The following is a 23,148-nucleotide window of genomic DNA, read 5'->3' on the forward strand; positions in this document are numbered from 1 at the left end:
GAGTGAATGCAAATGGTCTAAAAGCAAAATCAAATCAACAGAAAACCCGAAAAGGTTCGACGAAAAAAGACCCTAAAAAATCTACGGGCAAAGATCTGGTTACTAGTTTGAAACAGTGTTTGATGTGTCTTCCACATCACCCTTGTTCAACAAACAACAAGCTTTTTCTCCAGCTTAACAATGGCGGTCGACGCCGATGTTCCTCCTATTATCGCTGCTCAACTTAATTACCTTCTTTCTCACTCTCCTTTCCGCATCAAAGTTTGTACTTTTCTTCTTATTCTTCGTCTTTAGGGTTCATTGATTAACTAATTCTTCAATTATAATCGTATATGACTTGATTTCAGGTTGATCAGATGTGGTCTGGCTCTAATAACTTGCCTTGGTTTGATCATTTTACATTGTCCATACCCTTTTGCCTTGATTACATTAAATGTAATTTCTTCTATTTCTTTTCCTTTCTCTTTCTCGCCTTTTTGTATTTGTTCTTTCGTTTTCATTTGTTTACCTTTATTTGAAATTGTCAAGAAAAAAGTAACCCAAATTCTTGCTTATGTCGGAAATATCCATCTAAATTTCTAAAATGTAAAATGAGCCCCACATAGGATACATTCACAACCCCACATCCAATTGAATTTGGACCACACAAAACACACAATCCCACATCCTAAAACAGAAAGAGGGAAAAAAGGGAGTACGAGACAAAAAACAAAATGCCTAGGGACTAACAAAAGCTTGTACTGGTACTAGCTCTCAAGTGGAGTGTTATTTGACTCGTTTTAATTTAAGACGGAAATGCTTATTTAAAGAGATACCAATTGAGTAAGTAAAGGGAAACAATTGCTTGGATAGGGGGGAGTATTTTTTTTATGCATAAATTTGATGTCTTTTTCATGTGCATGTTATTTTTTTTTTTTTTGAAATTGATAGAGGGAGGAACAAAATTCGAAATGCAAGCAAGTTTAATTTGGACAAGTTTGAGTTTGATTATATACTATTTGCTGTCTGCTTATACGAAAATGATTGTAATATTTGTGTATGTATGTTTATGTACAGGGGATATAATGTTCGATGTGGAGAGTCCATTATCTGCACCAGATGTAATCTTTGGTGCAGATGATGATAAATTTCCGCCTTTTCTCCTATCTGTTAATGATCCCACCAAGTCCCCGTTATCTACAATAAGCAACTGGAACAGTCGGGACCCTTCTAAATTGTTGTCCCTCATTCTCCAGCTAAGGTTCTTCTCTACTTTGATACATGTATTTCTCAAATTGATAGCATGATTTGTGATTTAAGCCGAATACCTGATATATATGATTTTCTTTTGGGCTGTGTTTTTTTTTTTTTTTTACTATCAGGGATATGTATACAGCTTATCAAAAGAAACGCGTTGAGAAGGTTGATGATGTTCGGGTGAAGTTCGAAATTAGCACTATGGTGGCTAGGGAGGTAATGCTGGGTGATCTTTTAGTCGAGTACTTGAAATTCTGACTTCTGTCTAGTTCACACTCAACTATTAGTGTTCAAGCCTTAATTTTAGAATGCTTGCCTTACTGTCATTAAGCTAAATTCCGTAGCTTGTTTGCATGTTGATTCATGTACTTGTGCAATTTGTTTAGAGAATATCAAGCAATCAAGTATTGTAACTACAGCCATATGTGTGTTGGACTGTGACCCTGAGAGAACTTACAAACTACTTGCGCTTTGCATTATTGTACCTACTGACACACTCACCGTAAAGAAAAACTTTGTTCCTAGTAGCATACGAATATAGGTACTGAAGCTTTATATGCAAATTGATTAGTTCCCGGCAAGTCCGTCATTGTTATAGGAGACTTGACAAGAACATAAAAACAAGTAAATATCACCGATTAGATTAGATTTCCACATTTAAGCTCTCGAAGTGGCACTAAATATAGTGCAGAAGTACAGTTAGACAAGTCCTCTCTCCCTTCTATCTTCACATCAACTTTGGTAAACAAATATATTTGGTGATCTGCATCTATACTTGTTTTCAATTTCTTGTTTAGATATGCCATATTGCTCTTGTTGGTTACAGCATAAAAATTAATGAATTCCCTTTTTTTTTTTCAATTTTTCAGGGGATTGAAATGTCTTTGAGTTCAAATGTTGAAAAGGTATTTGACATATACCTATTCTTCTACCCCTCAATCCTCATCTTGTGTTAGTTTGTGACTTGATTCTTTAGTATCATAATACTGCTGCTCGTTCTTTTTGATCTTTTGTGTAGCCGGAGGAGGTTAAATTTGCAGTACCTCTGCTGGACGTAGACTTAAATAATGTGGTTCCAGGTTGCCCATGGAGACTCCCTCAAAAAATTTACCTACAGGTTTGTTATTTTACTGAAGTTTAGTTACTCACTCGCTATGAATGCGTTTGTTTAAAAATGAAAATTACCCCATGTAGTTGAAGGGCGCAACGTTTAGTCAATAGTCATGTAAATTGTCTTTTATGTAATTTCATTTTGTGTCATCTGGATATAACCTGCTATTTCAGATGTAAGATCTTGTACATTTGACAGCGCCCCACTAGATGTGATTCAATGAACTACTCTGTTTCCAAACTTCTTCAGCCTCGTATTTAGTTTCATAGGTTTAAAGAGTACATTCGTGTACATTTTCCGAACTAAAACTTCATTGAGCCACACTGTGCATCTCATATACCGGTTCTGTACTAAAACTCTAAAATGAACTATCTTGTCATTTTAGGTCATCTATCCAATCGGAAGAAATTATCAAACAGCTCCTTCAGCGCCACGTTTGAAATTAGTCTCAACTCCAGAGTTGAGATCTTTATTTTCTGTTGAAGACGTCAAACTTCCTCCCTGGATGGATGGAATGTAAGTTTTCAGGGAAAATACCCCGATAAAGTCTTCTGTAACCCCCGTTTTTTTGGTTGGGATTATCATTCAATGATTGTGTTATGTATACTCACTGCATGGTATTATATGTTGAATTTATCAGGTGCATGGCTGAATATATTCCGGTTTTGGAGCTAGTGCTCCAGAAGCAGGTTTTTTTTTTCCCTCTATCTTTTCCTTTTTTTATTTCACTCCTATCCACTTTAAGTGAACTACCAGCATCATCTAAGCTGGACTATTTTTTCTTTTTTTCTTTTTTTCTTTTTTTTTTGAAAAAGATATCGGAGGCAGTTTCTCTTATTGGATTTAGGAGGAAACTCATTGAGGCACTGCCTCCTTTCTTTGGGAGGCCCTTAGAAGCTGATGCGGTATGTGCTAGCTTTGCTGTAGTTGATTAAGCTCATGTGTTTCAATTAGTTTCCATATTCTGCTAACTTCGATTGCATCTTCTCAGATATTTGGTAGGAGAGCAACAGCTCTTGTCGCTAATGGAGTGTTTACCTTTTTGGTATGTTTAATTTGTTATTTGTTTTTATAAATTTGATTCAATTCCAACATAATTTTCATTTTGGGTATTCCAAAACAATCTCTTTGTTTTAACACCGGGTAAAGTTGTGTACATCCCATATACCCCCAAGCCTGGTAACAAAACCATTACCCCAGTGCTTCAACAATGACATTCCTCCCAAGGCCCCAACCCTGATATTTGCAGAAAAACTCGAGGCATTAGGATAATGTTGCTACAACTAAGGACAGTACATACGAATCTTCAACTTAAAAAGGCAAAGCTCACTGAATCTGAAACTGTGATTTTAAGTACTTTTTGTGACAATCATCACATTTTGAATGCTGCTGTACACACTTGTTAGCAAGATTGGGCGGTTAGTGGATTACCTATCCTCAACTGTTACTGTCCGTGTTACAGGTGCACTTCCTTATTCCTGTTCATTTCCCCCGGCAACAACCAACTTTGGTATTACAAAGCTCGCAGGTATAGCAGCTTGTATGATATTTCAGTTTTTAAAAGCGTCTTAACTATATCCATCGAGTATCTCTAGCTTTTGGTTTTTGGTTTTGTGTGTATAACTGTATATGGCATTTTCTAATCGGTCATTGTAATTTATCCCATATAACCACTATGTTGTCACTGTCTAATTCATCCATGGTGTGCGAATTTGGGTCTTGCACTACAACGAGAGAGCGAATTCCTGTACTGATAAATTTGATACGTTGCAGCATTTCAACGCACAAGGACTTCCAATAAAGTCAGCTCCATTGTCAGAATACCCATGGAGCCCAAGATGGGAATTATCCGAAATGGCTTCAAGAATATTGTAATGTTCCTTCTTGTTCATGTTTGTTTTTTCCAGGATTTGTCTTACCATTTCCCTGACAATGTTTTATAAATGTGTTTGGTTTAGTGATTATTTGGTGGCAGAGTCTACCAACTTCAAAAAGCTGTGCAGTGAAGCCACGCAACTACGTTAGCGCTGATGGATTGGGATTGAAGCTCTTTCAAGTTTATTCCCGCTACTAATCCTGTTGTATCATGTGTCTTAGGATTGGGCTGATTTTCCATACCGATCTCTTATTTTGCTTGTAAATGTAATGCTTTCTGCTTACCCATTTTTTAGAGTTTGTGACAGGATTCTCATATCGGCCACTTTGGTTATTAGATATGGTTATCCATCATCCGTTTGATGTTTTTTTTTCCGACTGGGAAATTTAACACCTGCTTACCTTTTTCACTCCATTCGAGTCTTCATCGCCTCTTGTTAACCAAATTTAATCAAGATATGTGTCAACACTAACTTTTTTAGGAAAAACAAACAAGACATTAAAGAAAGGTTTTGATGGGATGATGGTGGTGTTCTTTTGGGTCCATGTTGGTTTTACCCGAGAATGGTCTGAAGCGGTGCTTTTGGCTCAAAATTTGGTTGTGGGGCTCTCTTTGTTCCATCTTTATTGCATGCTGGATTTCTCAATCGGCTGGTCCTATGATCAAAGGGGCCGATCTCTAAGATGTAGGAGTTTTATCTCGGTCGATGATAGACTTTGTTGTCTTGTATGTCATTGTCTTTCTACGTTTTTTTCGCAAGAGCATAAGTACACCTTGTTATCGTCTCTCTGCGACTCATATGTATCGACGGTATTTGGAGATCAATCATGCTGATGAAGCTGGTACAATCGCTCGTGGTCAATCTTCTGTCCGTTACCATCACGCCTTCGTTGTTATGGTTTATCTTAATGTTGTAGTTCTAATCTTAAATAATTTGTATGTAATCTCTAAGGGCTTGGTAGCCGTAGATTTGGTCGTTGGATTTCTGGTGCTACTTAGTCGAATAGCTTACTTTGTATCGGTTGGGCCATTGTAAGTTAAAATACTCGCATTTGATTAATATAAAATGAGAGTTTGTGTTAAAATAAATACCCAAATTAGTGCATTTATTATCATAATGAAAAATGTAAATTACTTATAAATCTCATGTAAGGCCAACATCAACTCCGTTTTTTTAGTATGAAAGAAATATAAGCACACTTTTGTTTAAACTCGATTACACAAGACTTGATTTCGACAATTATATTCCTAATTTTCTGTTACAGGCTTACAGCTCTAGGAATCGACATGCTATACTAGGATATGGCGCAGCCGAATCTAATGGAAGTACATGTACATTACCTTATACAATGCATGTTTCCATATCATATCAAAAGCGTGAAATACTTGTGGTACAGACATACAGTACAGCAGCTCCGAGGAGGCGAGAATTCATAGCTACGCCAGCTGAGGTGACATTTTTGAATAAGAGATGAACAAGGTTGTCATCCGAAAGCAGAGTTCCAAACAACTACACAGTACACATCTGACAGAATCTAGTTACTAGTTACTAATGAATTTCTTATCACATTGATTGATTAAGAAGGATCTATTTACGGCAGATTCCAGTTGGATCTGCGTTCCTTATGATCCATGGATGCTCGAGGATCTTTTGGAGGGATAGCCGTTTTGAAGAGTCTTTTACCAAAAGCTGCAAAACACCATCATTACATGCTTAGAAACCCAGAAAGGTTATTGACATGTCCATGGGTTTTTAAGACGAGTAGAGGACGTCAACAACATGACTCACTGACTCAAGGGCTCAGGAGGCTCAGGATATACCAAAAGACTATTTCCACGTGACCCGTAATAGTATTATGTCAAAATCGTATCAGATGATTGTTACTCTACAATAAGAATAATTCCAACCATTTTAGTGATCCAATTTGTTGTATCCTATCACGAACAAGAGCCAAAGACTAGTGAATCTTTTCAGGGACTGAGGGAAAATAAGCTGTAAAATTAAACTTACTCGAGTGATCAGATTCTTGGCCTCTGCTGAAATTTCTGGTGAAGATGGGAAGTTCAAATCAACCATCCTAATCCTGCACAACCATACCGTACACTATTATGAACCAGCCTATTAGTCTATCTTTAGTCCATAACAGTATCCTTTGAAGTTGGTCTTACCTTTTGAAAGTATCGCGTTGGCTTTCAGCCTCAAATGGAGGGACTCCATACAAGAACTCGTAACAAAGAACCCCCAGAGTCCAGTTGTCGACTGCATAATCATGGGCTTTGTTCTCAACCATTTCTGGAGCCAAATAGTCAAGAGTGCCACACATAGTGCGTCTCTTGTCCCTTGATTGAACCGACCAACCAAAATCTGCAATCTTCAGACGACCCTATGAATGAATGAATAGATTAGTTAATTCTATGTCATTTATTACTGAGCTACCTATATGCCAAATCTGTGTAATCATAGATTTGTTTAACTTTGACCAACACTTCAGAGCTACAACGCTAAATTTAAATTTGAATTCACTCAAATCCAGAAAAGATGTCAAGGTTTTAGCTGGAATTCCTTCAGATACGCATCAAGATGATCACTTGAGTTTACTGACAATTTCATTCATAAGCAAGTAGTTCCTATGTCAATCAATAATACAGTAAAACCTCCTTTACACGGGGTGGTATAAACATTGTTTGGATTGCTCTATTGAGTTCTTATCTTATTTTTAGCAAACAATGGATAGTCACCTGGACCTTCTCTCTGCCTCTAAAAGGTTGCAAAACCAAAATTTTAAAAAATGTCCAGTGGAGTGGAGTAGAGAGACTGAGAGATATAAGATGGATAGTCGATTAATATTGTCCTCAAGCAAAGAGAATCAAATTTATTCAGCAGGTTATTTGTAAGCACCTCATGATCAAGCAACAAATTCTCAGGCTTGATGTCCCTGTGAATGACATTCTTGCCGTGGCAGTACGCCAACGCCTCTGTAAGACTAGCAATATACTGTGCCCACCAAAAAAAAAAGCAAACAGAAGTTCGAAATTAGCGGTCTCAAATCAGCAAATTTGATAAAAGAGACCCATTCAAGAAATGCACAAGCATATAGCAATTCAAGAACAATAAACAGCTTCCTGGAACTGTTAGGCCTAGCTTTGCCCCGTTGTCCCAATCCCAACACTGCATTTGGACTATAACTCAACAAAGAAGAACTCCAAGAATTATACAGTAAACTGTACACGCCACATCTATCTAGTGATACTTCGTTCACACTCCCTTCCTCTTAACAAGCTAGTTTATAAAAGCAAAATGCCTAAGTTACCACTTCATTTAAAACACCTACGACAGTCGACAGTAGCTCGATTGTATTGTTCATGAATCAAAATTTATACTTCGATGACTCATTTCATAGTTTAAATCGCCCGTCTCAAAACATACAACACCTACAACTGTAGCTCTATTATATAGTTCACGTATCAAAATTTATAACCGACCAGATAGTTCACAAAACAAGTTTCTGATCAACAAATAACGGTGACAGGAAAATGGTTTTAATGCAAAACCAATTTTAGAGTATACTTTCTACTTTCTAGCACTAAGTTGCACATGTTTTGATTTATTACAAGAAACTGCATCGAAGTTAAGCAATAAGGTTACACAAAGCACAACAAATAACAGCGTGCAGTAAATCCCCACAATATATAGCAAACAAAGTTCTAGAGCATAAATAAAGCAGATGACGAAAACAATGCAAAACCAAAAAGTTATACTGAATTTCTTCACACATTGGCGATTCTAGAGTACAATTTTCGGGACTAATTATAACTTGTTTTAACTAAGTAGAATAAAATGCAGCAAAGTTCAGTAAAATTAACAACAATTACGACATCAAAATCATCGAACCAAGCTTCTTAATTAGCGTTGGCAATTAAATGCACTTAATTTCATTTCTTTAGGTTAACTACAATGAAACACAGCAAAGTCCATAAAAAACTATCCACAGCAAACAAAATCCAAAATTTCAGAAATTATACCGTTGCAGCCTGCTTTTCCGGAAGAAAACCGGAACGACGAAGCTCCTTGTAAAGCTCACCACCGAAAGCATACTCGAGAATCAAAAAAATCCTGTCAGAATCATGAAACCAACCGAAAAGACGAAGAACATTGGGATGGCGTAAACTCATTTGAATCTCCATTTCTCTCCTCATTTGATTATGTAGCTTGTACTTATCAATCTGTTCCTTGAAAATCACCTTGATCGCTACTATATATTTACTCTGCGCAATCAATCAATCAATCAATTTCAAAATTACAAATGATTAGCAACGAATATTAGCGAAATTAAGAGTAATAATATGAGAAGTTGTTTCGTAATCGAACCTTGATTTCGCGAGCGAGGTAAACTCGACCGAATTTGCCTTTGCCGAGAGGTTTACCGATCTCGAAATCGGCGAGGGACCAATTGCGCTTGATGGTAGGGTTTGGAGGAATTTGGGGCTTTTGTGGTTGTTGATTTTGAGGTTTTGGGGGTCTTTGAAGAGGTTTAGGGATGTGAGGCGCCATTTTAAGTGTGAATTTGGGGAGATTTGAGTTAAAATGGAGGAGCTTTTTTGGTCTTCTGAAACTCTGAAAGAGATGAGTATGTTAATGAAATAAAAAAAAAAAACATAAAATGGAGGGAGGGAAGTTTTTGAGTTTGAAATTATAGGAAGAAACTCAACGTAACGCCGTAGCGGTGTTTGGAAAAAATAAATAAAAGGTATTGTTAGGGTATTACTCTATTAGTAATAGACGAACCTCAATAGGTTTGTTCTCATGTCACATAATCCTCTATTTACTAAATGAATAGGTGAAACTTGAGATTTTTCGCTCAAATAATTTCACCTATAAATTGGGCATAATACTTTGGTTAATCTATATAAATATTGGGCCTTTGTAGTAGAGAAAAAATATATTAAGTAAAATATTTTGAATTACTATATACTCCCTCCCAGTTCCCTCTTTCCCAAAACGGATTATTCAACTAATATTCCCCTTTCTATTTTTAGAAAGTTTTACTCTTATTTTATTCATTCATCTCCCCTATCACCAAACCCCACACAACTCTTTTACTCCTATTTTATTACCTTCCTTTATGTTTTGGCCGCACAATTCTTTATTTAACTAATACGGAGTAATAATTCATCCCTCTCTCCTATCACTAACCCTGCACAACTCTTTTACTCCTATTTTAATACTTTTCCTAAAGTATTGTGCCAAAATAAAATGGGTAGATTATGATGAATGAGAGGGAGTATATTTTATGTGTGTTAGATTCTACAAATATATTGTCAAACTAATATATTTTGCTCATATTATGTCTAAACTTTAATCATAAATCTATCTTAATTAGGAGTATTATATTTAAGAATCTTTTCCATCACCAAACACATGAAAATACAACATGAAAATATAAATAGTGTAACTATTACCTCTTAATACTACATATAATAATTGTGGACTATAACACTTAATTTAAAGTTTAATTATTAAATGTTAATTTCTCTACACATTACAACCTTCTAAAAAAACTGTGCATTTGTACGGGATCTACAGTAGTTGCAATCCCCTATTTACTAAATGAATAGGCGAAACTCTTATTTTTCCCGCCTAAATAATATTTCCTAAAATAAAGTGTAGTATTTTTAGCATATATTATCTCACAATCTTTTAATGACACAATCTTTTAATAAATTTAATATTTAAAACATTCTATATTATTTCACATTATACATAAATTTATCTCCATTATTATATGATAAAAAAAACTGTATACTTTTTTTAAAAATAATTGTACATAAAAATTCATTGACTTTTAATGATAAGAAGTTGCACAAAAATGTTAATAGTAAAAATATTTTAGAAATAACATCATTAATTTTTCGGTGAAAGAAAACTTTCATTAAAATATTCATTTCATGACTTTTTATAATTTAAATTTTTATTGCTCAAATTAATATTAGTGATGAGAAACATAAAAAATAAGTGAATTATCAATTTAAAATCCATAAATAATACAGTGTACACTAAAAAGTAAAATTCTATAAATATCGTGCATATATTACACGGGATTTAAACTAGTATAATATAAAAACTCATTTACTTACAAACCTCATATCAATAATAGATAAATTTTTCAAGGTTTATAACATGACCCAATGTACTATTTTCTTCTCTCACATTCTCTCTCCACAAACCTGGATACTAATTTGTAACCCCTTTCATCCATGAACCTCAACACTCATCACCAACAATAGAAGGTTTGTAGACAAACCTCTAAAAAGATGGACATGTCATCCTACAAACCTTTTGATGAACCTCTATTGCTAATGCCCTTAGTATACCCATTATTTAAACGTAGAATTACCATCTAAAACTAAATATACTCCCTCCTATTCAATATAAACTTCCCTATTTTTTTCGTCTATTCAAAATAACTTCCCTATTTTTTTTTGTCTATTCACAATAACTTCACTATTTCCTTTTTTTTGTAAGTGTTTGTGTGCCAAATTTAATTGTATGGTGGGGTAGTGTATTTATGTGATCCAAATTATTTTATATGATGGGGTACTGTGTTTCCTTCATTTTTGTGTCAAAATAAAATGAGAAGTTTATTGTTAATATGAGGGAGTATAAGATAAAAATATATGCTGATAACCTGACTCGCTAATGACCCGACCCTTCTTGCCACCTGTTGATGACCCGACCCGAAGATGACCCGACATGAGCCGAACAGACCTGAACCCGTCACTGACCCGACATAACCTAAACCCGATATGACCTAACCCGCTTTGACCCGACCAGAATCGATCCAAGTGACCCGACAGTTCTCACGTTCTCTTTTCTCCATTGTTTGAAGAGTAAATTAACAATTACTCCCTTTTATAAACCACTTTTCTAAAATAACTCCCTTATAAAAACTTTTTAATAACTTACTCCCGTAGAATGTTCTCAGGTCCAAAATTGCACCCAAATTGACAATCCGGTGAAAAATCTTTTTTTATGGCTGTTATGTTCATACCTTCTTCCCTATCAAATTTATTGCTTCCCTATCAAATTCCCAATTCCCCTTGCTCCCCTGCTACTTTGTTGGATTGACAACCAAGCCCCCAAAAATTCAATTTACTAATCGTTTAACATTTACATCCCTCATTATCACCATCCATTTACCATCATCACCATTATCAAAGCTTCAACCGCCATTTTCGTTCTCAAACTCGTTCACCATTAATTCCACCATACACAACCTCCTTGGCTCCGTTTCGCGAACCCAGATCCACGACTACCACCGTGCTCATAATTCACTCCACCTGAGAGCAGCAACTCGTCTCCGTCGCACTATCCACCTCCATCACCAATTCAACCATCAATCAATCGAGCACCACCGTACACCTGCTACATCGCCAGATCGACCACCGTACACCTGCTGCATCGCCAGATCGACAATCGTCTACTCCTCCTCTATGGTGCGTCTTCCCTGCTCCCTATTGTGATGGCAAAACTGAAACCCGAAACCAGATTGCAGCTTCAACTCGGCCAGCCGTCCTGCATCAGCAATTTAACTCAATTGATTATTTTTCCCAAATTTCCTTATCTCATACTAAACTTATATGCATATAAATCGCAATTCATAATTACCATATCTCAATTCAATTTTTTTCTCTTGTGGTTAGGTAACATTTTCTATTTTCTAGTTTTTTTTCTTTCTGGGTTTACTTGTGAAGAAGACGATGGGAAGGAGGGGCAAGACGGCTAAGGCCTGACAAAGCGGCGCACCAGTGGTTTGAAGGTGGTGGTGTTGTGGTGATGGTTGGGGAGTGGTTGAAGTATAAGGGAGAGGGAAGAACTAATAAAAACATAGGTAAGGGCATTTTCGTGCAAAAAATAGACTTTAAATCAGAAAATTCAAAAATTGACGAAATCTTTCACCGGAGTGTTAATTTGGGTGCAATTTTTGACCTAAGAACATTTTATGGGAGTAAATTATTAAAAAGTTTTCATAAGGGAGTTATTTTAGAAAAGTGGTTTATAAAAGGGAGTGTTAATTTACTCTTGTTTGAATTATCATTCCCAATTTTATTTTATTTTAACAACAATAAATCGATTTATATATACATGTGTAAATTATAAGAGTGCCGAGTAATAAACACTGCATTTTGAGTAGTTGCTAATTTGTAAGCAACTCTAACGTCTGAGTTGCTAATTATGATTTCCGATTTGATATACTTCAATTACTAATTTATCGGTAGCATTGCATTTGCATCCTTATATTTCAAGAATTTAGTTAACATTGTTAAACTGAAATTTTCCTTCTGAGAGGGATTTGCTAAATACCGCCTAGTAGGACGACCACTTATCTTAATTAGTTGTTCCGTGTCCAACACTGACACTCGTAGTTGTTGGATACACGTCTAAACGTATCGGATGTAAAGAAGAGAATTGATTGAAAGATTTTTATTGATATCTAATTGAACAATACAAAGGCTCTATTTATACTAGAGATACAATTGTAATATGGAAAACTATAAGATCTAAAATATCTACGGAAACCTAGAATATTTACGATTTAGGGAAACTAATAACAAAGAAAGAAATATACAAGATATTAGAAACCGAATTTACAAGAAAAGTATCTACGAAGATATCGTAGATTTAATATCTCCAATACGCCCCCGCAAGATGGACGATCCAACAGAGAGACCAATCTTGGAAAGTAACAAGGAATGCCGAGAAGAGGCCAGCGGCTTAGTAAGGACGTCTGCAAGTTGATCATCGCCGGAAATGTGTTGAACCCGCAGCTTGCCTTATTGAACTAAATCTCGAACAAAATGAAAGGCTAAGGCAACATGCTTCATATGTGAATGAAAAACGGGGTTGGCGGAATAGTGAGTAGCACCAAGGTTATCACAATACACGATAGGTTGTAGAACGCTAGAAATGCGAAGTTCAACAAGCAAGGATTGAATCTAAAGAACCTCAGCTGTAACATCAGCAACAGCTCGAAACTCGGCTTCGGTTGTGGATCGTGCAATGGCACGTTGTTTACGAGATGCCCATGAAATTGGGTTACGTCCAAGAAAGGTGACATAACCAGTGGTGGATAAATAAGTGTCGGTGTCTTTCCCAAAATCAGCGTCACAAAAGGCATGGAGACGAAGAGGGGAAGAGCGAAACAGTTGCAGACCATGATTGAGAGAGCCATGGAGGTAGCATAGAAGTCGTTTAGCAGCAGACCAATGAACAGTCGTAGGACTAGATATGAACTGAGCAAGTCGATTGACGGTAAAGGCAATACTTTCACATTGTCCAGCTATTCACTACCCCTTTCACATTGTTCCTCAAAGTGTTGTTTTTAAACATTTTTCTCTGCCCATTTTATCAGCCCTAATACTTTACTAACAAGACTAAAAACGTTAAAATAACCTAGAATAAAATCTGCACCGTTGATAAAAAAAAACTTGCCTAGATCTTTTAAGAGGATCAATGCGTATAAGTCTTTTTTTAGGCATTTATCAAATTCAAATCCATTTATCGAGGATTGTCCTAAAGGGTACATAAAAAAAAATTATGATTTTTATTAAAACTTATCACCAAGAGACCAACAATGATAAATAAATATTTAAGTTGGAAAATTTTTATAATAAATATATCCAGTCATTGTAGAATTTAAGATTATGGAGGTGTTTGATAAACACTAGATTGATGAATTTTCAGCATATTTAAGCCTTTTAGCATGTTTGACTCACCAATCTACTAATTTACCTATTTGGTAAATGGTATATTGAAACAGTAGATTGAACCTCAATAGATTGTTTTCCAATATGCTGCTCCACCCAGCATATTCACATTAATAGATTGGAAAAATTGAATCTGTCAACCATTTTCATATAGATACAACAATCTATTAACCTAAATCCGCTAATTACCAAACACTTTTATTAAATCTGCTAATTGAAACATACTAGTCAAACCTGTTAATCCAATCTGTCATTTATAATCTGCTTGACCAATTTGTTTCTGCTATTATTAATCTGTGGAATACCAAACAGAGCCTATAAGTAAAAAATGATTCATTCACAGTACCTATAATCTATGAGTAGAATTATATGATACTTTCTGCGAGTTACGGGGTACGAATTAGATCTATCGACAGTGACGTTTTTAGCGGGGGTTCATGGGGTTCCATTGAACCCCCAGTGGCCATTGGTCTCAAGAAATTGCCTTTATTTTATGTGATAAAATGGACATAATCATACCTATTCTATACTAGCCTTACACATCTATATTTTGGAGAAGAGAAAAAAAAGGGAAGTGCCATGCATTGGCTTTGAGAACCCTCCAAAACCGGCTCCCCTTTTGTACATAGAGAAATTGTTTTCTCTATTTTGCCATTCATGCATTCATGCATTCATCATTCTTATTCTCATCTTCTTACTAACGTCTCTCTAAAAACTAGTTTTAGAATATAATAAATTGTTCATCTAATATTATCATAAAGATTAGATTACTAGTGTAGTAATAGAGATAATATTAGAATCTATTTAAGGTTTCATAATACACTAATCTAGTAAATTAGTATATTATTTTAAGGAACTTGTTTTGGGTGCAATCAAAGGAGGATCTCTACATTTGGGATTTAGGAGGATCATCCATAATATTTGAGCTCAAGAACAAATAAGGAAGGTGTGGACATGGGCCACATCTCGGTCTGCGGACTTAGGGGTCCACCTACCGGTCCGCGGTCACGGGCCACCTGCACGCCAAGCCAATCTGGACATGCATCGGTCTTTTGAAAGCCACGCTCGGCGGCGTAAAAATGCTTTCGACCGGATCATTTTAGATCGGTCGGTTTCGTCTCGGTAAGGGTCTCGAAATGATTAGAGATGTTCGGAGTCGCCACCAAGCATTTGTGGGATGCTTGGAACCCGTTCAAAATCCACTTTATACCTCGGTCAAATCGAAGCACAAAGCAGCGTTTGACATAGGTACTAAAGATAAGGAAATCGTCCCTCTTTAGCATCCTATCTCTAGAATGACTCTCGTACGCCCTGGATAAGGTCGTCCACTATCCAAAGTTTCTGAGTAAGAGGTGAAGGTACGTATTGGGAAGCCCTTTAATCAGACACCCAATCCCGCCCGCGGTAGCGGCCTCTACTGATCGATCTTGGTTGGTTGAATGCAAAAGTTGATAAAACGGTTTAAATGCATGAATGCGCATCCAATAATTTAAACCTAACATGTGAGAGCTTTCTAAGTCGGTTGATTTAATTCAAGTATCAAGTATAAGATGTCGAGTTGGATTAATGATTAATTTGCATGCAAGACGGAAATTAAACATCCATTACCGTATTAGGTTTATGGTGCATAACGTGATCCATTTAATAAAGCATTTTGTAAATATGATTTTGAATAAACAAATAGTCATCTGATCTGTCCTATATCCGGGCTAACCGGAGTCGGGATCGTCCTAGACTAATCTTTGGAAGGAACAGGCCCTATACCAGGACGGCTATATGAGGCGCGAGCGCCTGGCCAGTATAAGGGGCTTCTCCATGGTTCTGAAAATGAGAAAGAAAAGGCCTGCTTGAGGCGCGGGTTAGCCTACGGTTATATGCCGTATTCTGACCATTTGAAAAACGTTATAAAACGTGTAAAGAATGGGTATTTGAACCCGGTTTGATTAGAAAGGGGTCGTTTAGACCGCATTTGTTGATTTGAAGAACTAGACTCGAATAATCATCATGATTTTGATAATATTCGGTGTCGGGTTCGATTTGAAAAACTTGACAAGAATAGTTTTGAAAATAATTATGAACTAATTATTTTAAGTTCATTTGGATGTAATTAGTCGATACTCATCATCGTACCCGGGTTAAAATCCGGCATGGTATGTAGAACCAAGGATGACTTTGTGTTGGTGACTAATATATTTATTTCGGGAATGTAAAGAAATGAAATAAAAGGTTCTAAAATACCTTTTAAATGTCATTAACCAAATATTATCACCGAAACACGGATTTAACCGTCATGGTATGAGGAACCAAGGGTGAAAAATGTTTTATGGTTAAAACCAATAAAATGAAATAAAAAGGGTTCGAAAATATTTGAAATGGTAAAAACCGATTACAAATATGAAAATGAATTAAAGGGAAATGACGAGAACAAACACGGTTGATCTCTTACCTGGACACCCCATTTAGGCGCGGCAAGCAAGCCCAACCAAGGGGCTTGTCTCAGGCCAAAAATCAGTTTTGGCTCGTTTGTCCCATGTTTTGGTTCATGTTATGCACGTTTTAGCATGTTATAGTCATGAAACAGATGAAAACATAATAAAAGAGGATTTTTACACCCTCATACTTACATGTTTGGTTATGGCGAGTGACCGACGTAAGTGTAACAACTCGTTTGATCAGAAAAAACTCGGTTTAAAACCGTTTTGGTAAGTAAAAAGAGTGTTTTAATATTAGTGACGGTGTAGTGGTCGAAGTGGTCGGTCAAGTGATTTAATGCACGATGACGGTACCAAAAAATGTGTAAGGCTTGTATTTACGATCGGTAGGTCGTAATTAAATACACGCCGGATTGTGACTTAAGAAGTCGAGTCGAGAATTTTAAGGGAGAAAAGAGGGGGCGGACACTCGCGTAACTCTCAAATGGGGGCATTTGAGGGGTATTTATAGGAGAATGAGTGGTTGTGTGAGTTTTAAGCGACGTGGCCACCTGGGCTGCTCAAAGAGGCGCGAGCCACGTCGCGGGTCTTCGAGGTGTGTTGTCGCTTTCACACAAACGCAATCATGATTTGTTCTATCCTAGGTTTTGTAGTCATATGTTTGGTACTTGACCAAACATAAATCCGGGAAAACTTAAGATAGAAGGTTTGAAATGTTTTGTTTTTGGTGGTTAACTCGGTACGGTTTGACTCGTTGTTGGAGTCGGGATTTGAATTTTTGAGTCGGTTTTTGGTCCGGTGTCGATTTTGACTCTAGTTAGTGTCATTGCGACCCCGTCGTCGTGCATTAAACACTCCAGGTATTTTTGAAATGTTTTAAAATGTTTTATTTTCGAAATCGTTTTAAGTTTTCCGACGTAAAGTTGTACACAAACTGTCGATCAAACGCCGCGATTCCAAAACATGTTGTAGTCCGATAATCATTGGGTGTTTGTTGGAGTCTCGGCAGATCATGGTATCTCTGAGCCCCCAATTTAACCGAGGCTTGGACAGGGCGAAAGTCAAAGTAGAGCCCCCAGGTTAATCGAAGATTACAACCTGGAGACCCAAGCGACGTCGAGGCGGCTCGAAAGGATTCGGGCCAAGGACCTACCGTTGGGAAGGGCGACGCCGAGTCGACTTGAGGGTACGAGTCAAGGACCTATCATCGGGAACAGTTTAGAGTCTGTCGACTATCCATGCGGGTCGTTTAAAGTCCATTAGACTACGTACAAAGGCTCGCCAGCCATAAGAAGGAGTCATACCTGAGGCATCTTCGGATATGTCCTTGCGTGTTTGCGGACAAAGGCTCGCCAGCTGCAATAAGGAAATGTACCCGAGGCATCTTCGGGATGTGTCCTTGAGTGTTTGCGGACAAAGGCTCGCCAGCTGTGATAAGGAAATGTACCCGAGGCATCTTCGGGATGTGTCCTTGAGTGTTTGCGGACAAAGGCTCGCCAGCCATGATAAGGAAATGTACCTGAGGCATCTTCGGGATGTGTCCTTGAGTGTTTGAGGACAAAGGCTCGCCAGCCATGGCGGTCGGTTAATGGACCGTGAGTATAGCCGCGTCGAATGGGCTTGTTTTGAAAGTAGGAACTCATGATGCCGCCGTGAAAATAGTGAATTTTGAATTTCACTATCAATGTTGTTGAAATAAGCGGGTGCCGCGAGGAAGCCCCCTGTTGGTATTTGAAGGAATAGTGAACTTGAAATTCCACTACTCGTTTGTTTGAATTTGCAGTGGCGGTTTTGATCGCCATTGAATTTGAATTTTGAAGGAAATAACAAATTTTTAAATTTTGCTATTACGTTTGAAGTGACGGTTTATGTGCCGCCGTTGACATTTGATAGAAATAGTGAATTTGGAATCTTCACTATTAATTGAAGTGACGGTTTATGTGCCGCCGTTGACACGTGATAGAAATAGTGAATTTGGAATCTTCACTATTAATTGAAGTGACGGTTTATGTGCCGCCGTTGACATTTGATGGAAATAGTGAATTTGGAATCTTCACTATTAATTGAAGTGACGGTTTATGTGCCGCCATTGACACGTGATAGAAATAGTGAATTTGGAATCTTCACTATTAATTGAAGTGACGGTTTATGTGCCGCCGTTTGAAATTTTCACTATTTGTTTTCGTTTTTGAGAAAATGACGATCTTTAATATCGTCAATGAAAATTCGAAGTTTAATATGTGAAATTGGGCCAAAGCCCAAATTTTGTTGAAAAAGCAAGGGGAGGCCTGATTGAGGCGCGAGCCACCTTGAGAACCAAAGGGGCTTCCCTTTTTTCTGTAAAAGACGCGAGTTCAGGCTGCATTTCATTCCTCATCCATCTTCAACCTTCGACACAAAATAAACCCAAGAACGCCATTGTTGGTCCTTAAGCTTGCTTCCATTCGTGCCATCAATAACAATGTCATCTCAAGGTATGTATTTCCTCTTGAATCCATTAAATTTGTTGGCCTTTTAGCTTAATTGAATTAGGGCGAAATTTTACCCTAGAAAATTGATTTGGGCGTTTTTAATTGAGCCTATTTCGAGTGAAATTGATGATTGCATTAGGTTAGAAACCTGTTTAGGAGTATAGGTATAACAACCCGACCCGCCACGTCGTAACACAACCTCAATAAGATGAGATCTGTACCTTTGGGCCTATTATTTGTCCTCACTTAAGCCCAAAAGCACAGGGCCTTGTTACTAAGTGGTGGGTGGAATCCTTTATAAACATATCCCAAGCCTCCCACTTTCCCGATGTGGGACAAGTTTTTCTCTCAAACTCTTGGGGTATTACAAACTCCCCCACTTAAATAACACAACGTCCTCGTTGTGTCCGGGAGGTCGACCGCAGCCAAGCGTAATCCTTCCCCGCTAGGTGTGTGACCCGGTACTCTCGACCACGGACCCACCACACGGTCGCAGGTTGCTCCGATACCATTTATAACAACCCGACCCGCCACGTCGTAACACAACCTCAATAAGATGAGATCTGTACCTTTGGGCCTATTATTTGTCCTCACTTAAGCCCAAAAGCACAAGGCCTTGTTACTAAGTGGTGGGTGGAATCCTTTATAAACATATCCCAAGCCTCCCACTTTCCCGATGTGGGACAAGTTTTTCTCTCAAACTCTTGGGGTATTACAATAGGGGTGCTTTTAGTCTGCATTTTGGTCCCCGTTCCCGTTCCCCATGCTCGAAAAACGTGAGTGAGGTGAGAAACCGTCTCATCTCGCAATGCCAAGTTTATTTGCTTGGGTAGTGGGTCCCACTAGGTTGTATTGTAGTCGGGAAAGATCATTGTTGCCGTTGTGGACCTTCGTTGGGTATTGTGGGCAAAATTGGGACTTTTGCCTTTTGTGACGGTCTTATGTCTGATAGAATAAGCGTCCGTTTGAGCTTGAATTGAATCATTTTGCCTTGAAATGGACCTTATTGGTAGTTTAGGTCGCCTTGAGGCGTGATAAAATCACGTTTGCCTTTTTGCGGTCGTTTTTTGAATTTTTGACCGGCTTGTGCTCAAATTAGCGCATGAATTGCCTTTTTGAGCCGTATAAAAATTTTCCGTTGCCTTGGGAATGTATCTTGGTTTGTTGGCGGACCTTGTATGGGTCTTGGAATGCCGCTTTTTGACTCGTCTTTTGCTTGAAAAGAGGGGCGAGTCATTTTTTGTGCTTTTTGTTTGTTTTGTTGCTGTTTTGTTTGGCTGGGTTTGGGCGGGATTGCCCTTGTTTTGCTTTGCAGGTTGTGTTTGTCTTGGGTTTGTCCATTTCACGCCGTCATGATGCCGAAATTTCGGCTGACGTTCTTTTGTTTATCCTTTTGATCGCAGGGTACCATTTGGGACCTATGGGGTCCGTTGTTGAGGTACTGGAGGAGGAGGATGATCCTGGAGGGGGAGAGACGATTGTTTTTTGTTACAGGCTTGGTTGTGTTTCTGCCTGGCGGCCTTTGCCCGGCCAATGATCAGGTATCGATTGTTGGTCGTTGTCTGCGGAGGTCCGGATGTCCGATGAGTGGGGTTCAGTACGAGTGTGTTATCCCATGTTGTTGCTTTCGGTCGCTGTTGAATTCAGCTGAGTGGGGTTCAACATCGGGGTAACATGCTAAGTTACGGTCCTCGGTTGTCGTGTCGTCCAAAATCTGCAAGGCATCATTTTTCTTTTTGTTGTGGAGCAGGAACGAGGTATTACCGTCATGGTAACCACCTCTGCTTCCGTCATTGCTCCTCCGTTTCTTGTGTTGCTCCCTTTCTTTTCTGTTTGAGAGGATAGAGAGTGCTTAGTTCAGTAGGTGGCGGATAGCCCCTAGTTCGTTGTCTTAGGTCAGTGTCTGTATGATAGATAGTTGTTTTAGGCCAGTGTCTGTATGATAGACGGTTGTCTTAGGCCAGTGTCTGTATGATAGATGTATGTACTGTATCCTGTTTGTACGGTCAGTTGTCCGTATCAAATGCATGTCGATGTATTTTGCGTGAGGCGGTTTGTATATATGTGTTTTCGGAGGAGCGCTGTCGGCTGTCGATTCTCTTTTTGCACTAGTTCCTGCATCGTTAGTTGTAGAAAAACAGGCAACAGGTAGCACATATGCATAAACGTAAACACGTAAAAGCATTTGATTGAAAACAAAATTAACCAAGATGACTTGAAGTTAAAATTTGAATTTTGAAATGAATTTTGAAAATTTGCGACAAGTCGTCACGTTTGAATTTCGAAAGGAATCGATTTGAAAATCGAGCAATTAACTCGTGTCTTGAATTAAATTGCATCGGAATTGTTAAAATTGATTTGTGACTCGAAAAATTCAAAATCAAACCGTCAGGGAAGAATTTTAGAAAAGATTTTTACGAGTGTATTTGTTTTGATTTTTTTGAGGACAAGACTCGAATTTGTGAGCGCTTGAATTTTTGAGGAAAACTGATGTCGTTCTATCAATTTTCGATTTTATTGCGAAAAAGCGAAAAAATTTCGGAATTTCGACTGACATGGAATTTTCGACTGACATGGAAACGATCCGTTGCGGATCGGGGCGACTAGCCCTTCCCCCTTAAAAAAAGAAAGAAAAATCCGTATGTTTAAAGCTGCGTCATGGAAACCGTGTCAGATTTCGTAAAACGCGAAAATAAGGAAATGTGAGTGTGAGGAAACACAAAAATGTTCTGGATCATCCCGAAGAGGCGCGAGCGTCCTGGCGGGAGGTTTGAGGTGTCAGGAGAAAACACAAGTTGAAAGAGACAAGTCAACAGCGGGAATCCTGGAGAAGCCTCAAAGAGGCGCGAGCAGCCTGGCGATAGAAGCCGGCTCTCCCTTTTTTTCTGAAAAACGCGCTGATCATTTTGTATAAATAGGGACTTTTGCGCCTCATTGTTTCATCATCCGAAACACAAAAACATCTCCACAAAACCTCTTCTTCCTCTTCCACAAAAATATTTCATGGATCCTTTTGTGCAAGGACTTTACAGTTAGTGCAAGGACTTATAAATCTCTAAAAGGATCAAAGGGTATACTTTTGTATTATAATCAGTTGGTCCACGTTTATCAATAACGGTTGGCTTGCTAGATAAGTTTGACGTTATTGTCATACAGATGGCGGTGATCAACTGGTCCCTAAAAGTCACACCTATAGGATACGTTTGAGAGATGTGACGGTATGAAAATACAGTCATGTTGATGCCATAAAATTGACTAAGCAGTTAGTCCGAGTTATTTGACTAGTAATTAGTCAAAATGCGATGTTGAGATATTTTATTTAATACGGATTAAATAAAATGGGCTAAGGCGAATTAAACAGTTAATTCGTAAATTAAATATAAACGATTATATTTAATTAATGTATATGGAATTAATTATACAATATTGTCTTTGTCGGACATGTATTAACATTTCAACTAATCCGAGTTATTAGTTGATGTTTTAATAACCGATAACCGATGACGATTTATAATTAAAAACCCGTCGTATACATTTAGCAAATTTCGAGTCGGACCACGAGTTAAACATAAGAGGAAGTGGAAGCCCACTTCCCCATGTGGATCTCGGTTTGGCCGAATGAAAGGAACAAAAGGAGAGCTTCTCCTCCTTTCTAACCTAATGATTCATTTTGACAAAAATATTAGGGTTTCAGAGTATTTTTCTCTGAAATTTCTAGATCTCACATCGAATAACCTCACAATAGCTCTCTCAATATTGCAAGTCAATTAGAGAGCATTTCTAGCACAAGGGCATAGTCTCAGACGGTCTTGGGTGCAACAATTAGGAGGAAATCTACATTGATTTCTGTTCATTTTGCCGAATTGCACTAGGACCCGAGGTTGATTCTTTACCTTTATCGTTTCTCTTGTATTTATGTTTTATGACCATAATTCACATGTAAATTTGCGTTATAATCCTTAAAATTTAAGGGAATTTTACGGATATTTCCTTACACATTTTGTATAAATAGGGACTTTTGCGCCTCATTGTTTCATCATCCGAAACACAAAAACATCTCCACAAAACCTCTTCTTCCTCTTCCACAAAAATATTTCATGGATCCTTTTGAGAACGCATTGCGACAATGGTGCCGGTGTTGGAATATGTGTCCTCCGACAATAATGCGATCACAACTGTCGATCATGATGATCACATGTTTAAGTCTCATTTCAAAAATACATTTGGGAAGTAATATTTTACTGTCAACTGGTCCAC

At 37.8% G+C, this 23,148-nt stretch overlaps 2 protein-coding genes across 4 annotated transcripts; one reads left to right on the forward strand and one right to left on the reverse strand.

The window, feature by feature from the left end:
* Positions 1-4: 4 nt before the first annotated feature.
* On the forward strand, positions 5-4,637 carry LOC141597039 (uncharacterized). Of its 2 annotated transcripts, XM_074417354.1 has the most exons (13): positions 5-261; positions 348-435; positions 1,057-1,240; positions 1,362-1,452; positions 2,106-2,141; positions 2,255-2,353; positions 2,733-2,863; positions 2,988-3,036; positions 3,163-3,252; positions 3,339-3,392; positions 3,810-3,875; positions 4,121-4,218; positions 4,306-4,637. In XM_074417354.1, exons 1-13 carry the CDS (start codon positions 181-183, stop codon positions 4,370-4,372), a joined length of 1,134 nt encoding a protein of 377 aa, XP_074273455.1. In that variant the 5' UTR covers positions 5-180; the 3' UTR covers positions 4,373-4,637. The 2 variants fall into 2 exon arrangements, with proteins under 2 accessions (XP_074273455.1, XP_074273456.1); XM_074417355.1 differs by lacking the exons at positions 5-261; positions 348-435 and adding an exon at positions 697-822.
* Positions 4,638-5,423: 786 nt separating this feature from the next.
* LOC141597040 (serine/threonine-protein kinase Aurora-3-like) lies at positions 5,424-8,930 on the reverse strand. Of its 2 annotated transcripts, XM_074417357.1 has the most exons (6): positions 8,593-8,930; positions 8,247-8,489; positions 7,123-7,218; positions 6,393-6,607; positions 6,235-6,307; positions 5,424-5,913 (listed from the first exon to the last, which is right to left on the reverse strand). In XM_074417357.1, the coding sequence occupies exons 1-6, from the start codon at positions 8,773-8,775 to the stop codon at positions 5,812-5,814; spliced, it is 912 nt and encodes a 303-aa protein (XP_074273458.1). In that variant the 5' UTR covers positions 8,776-8,930; the 3' UTR covers positions 5,424-5,811. The 2 variants fall into 2 exon arrangements, with proteins under 2 accessions (XP_074273458.1, XP_074273459.1); XM_074417358.1 differs by lacking the exon at positions 7,123-7,218 and having other exon boundaries at positions 8,593-8,870.
* Positions 8,931-23,148: the final 14,218 nt, after the last annotated feature.

Source organism: Silene latifolia, chromosome 8 (genome assembly GCF_048544455.1).
Source record: "Silene latifolia isolate original U9 population chromosome 8, ASM4854445v1, whole genome shotgun sequence".
Lineage (NCBI taxonomy): Eukaryota > Viridiplantae > Streptophyta > Magnoliopsida > Caryophyllales > Caryophyllaceae > Silene > Silene latifolia.

What these genes read in the sequence shown, in the direction of transcription:
- LOC141597039 (XM_074417354.1), top strand. Translation starts at nt 181, where the DNA reads ATGGCGGTCGACGCCGATGTTCCTCCTATTATCGCTGCTCAACTTAAT. An exon ending in AGCTAGTGCTCCAGAAGCAG is followed by an intron (nt 3,037 to 3,162) that starts GTTTTTTTTTTC and finishes TTTTTGAAAAAG; the next exon opens with ATATCGGAGGCAGTTTCTCT. An exon ending in GGCCCTTAGAAGCTGATGCG is followed by an intron (nt 3,253 to 3,338) that starts GTATGTGCTAGC and finishes GCATCTTCTCAG; the next exon opens with ATATTTGGTAGGAGAGCAAC.
- LOC141597040 (XM_074417357.1), bottom strand. Translation starts at nt 8,775, where the DNA reads ATGGCGCCTCACATCCCTAAACCTCTTCAAAGACCCCCAAAACCTCAA. An exon ending in ACCTCGCTCGCGAAATCAAG is followed by an intron (nt 8,490 to 8,592) that starts GTTCGATTACGA and finishes TTGATTGCGCAG; the next exon opens with AGTAAATATATAGTAGCGAT. An exon ending in CGGAAAAGCAGGCTGCAACG is followed by an intron (nt 7,219 to 8,246) that starts GTATAATTTCTG and finishes TGGTGGGCACAG; the next exon opens with TATATTGCTAGTCTTACAGA.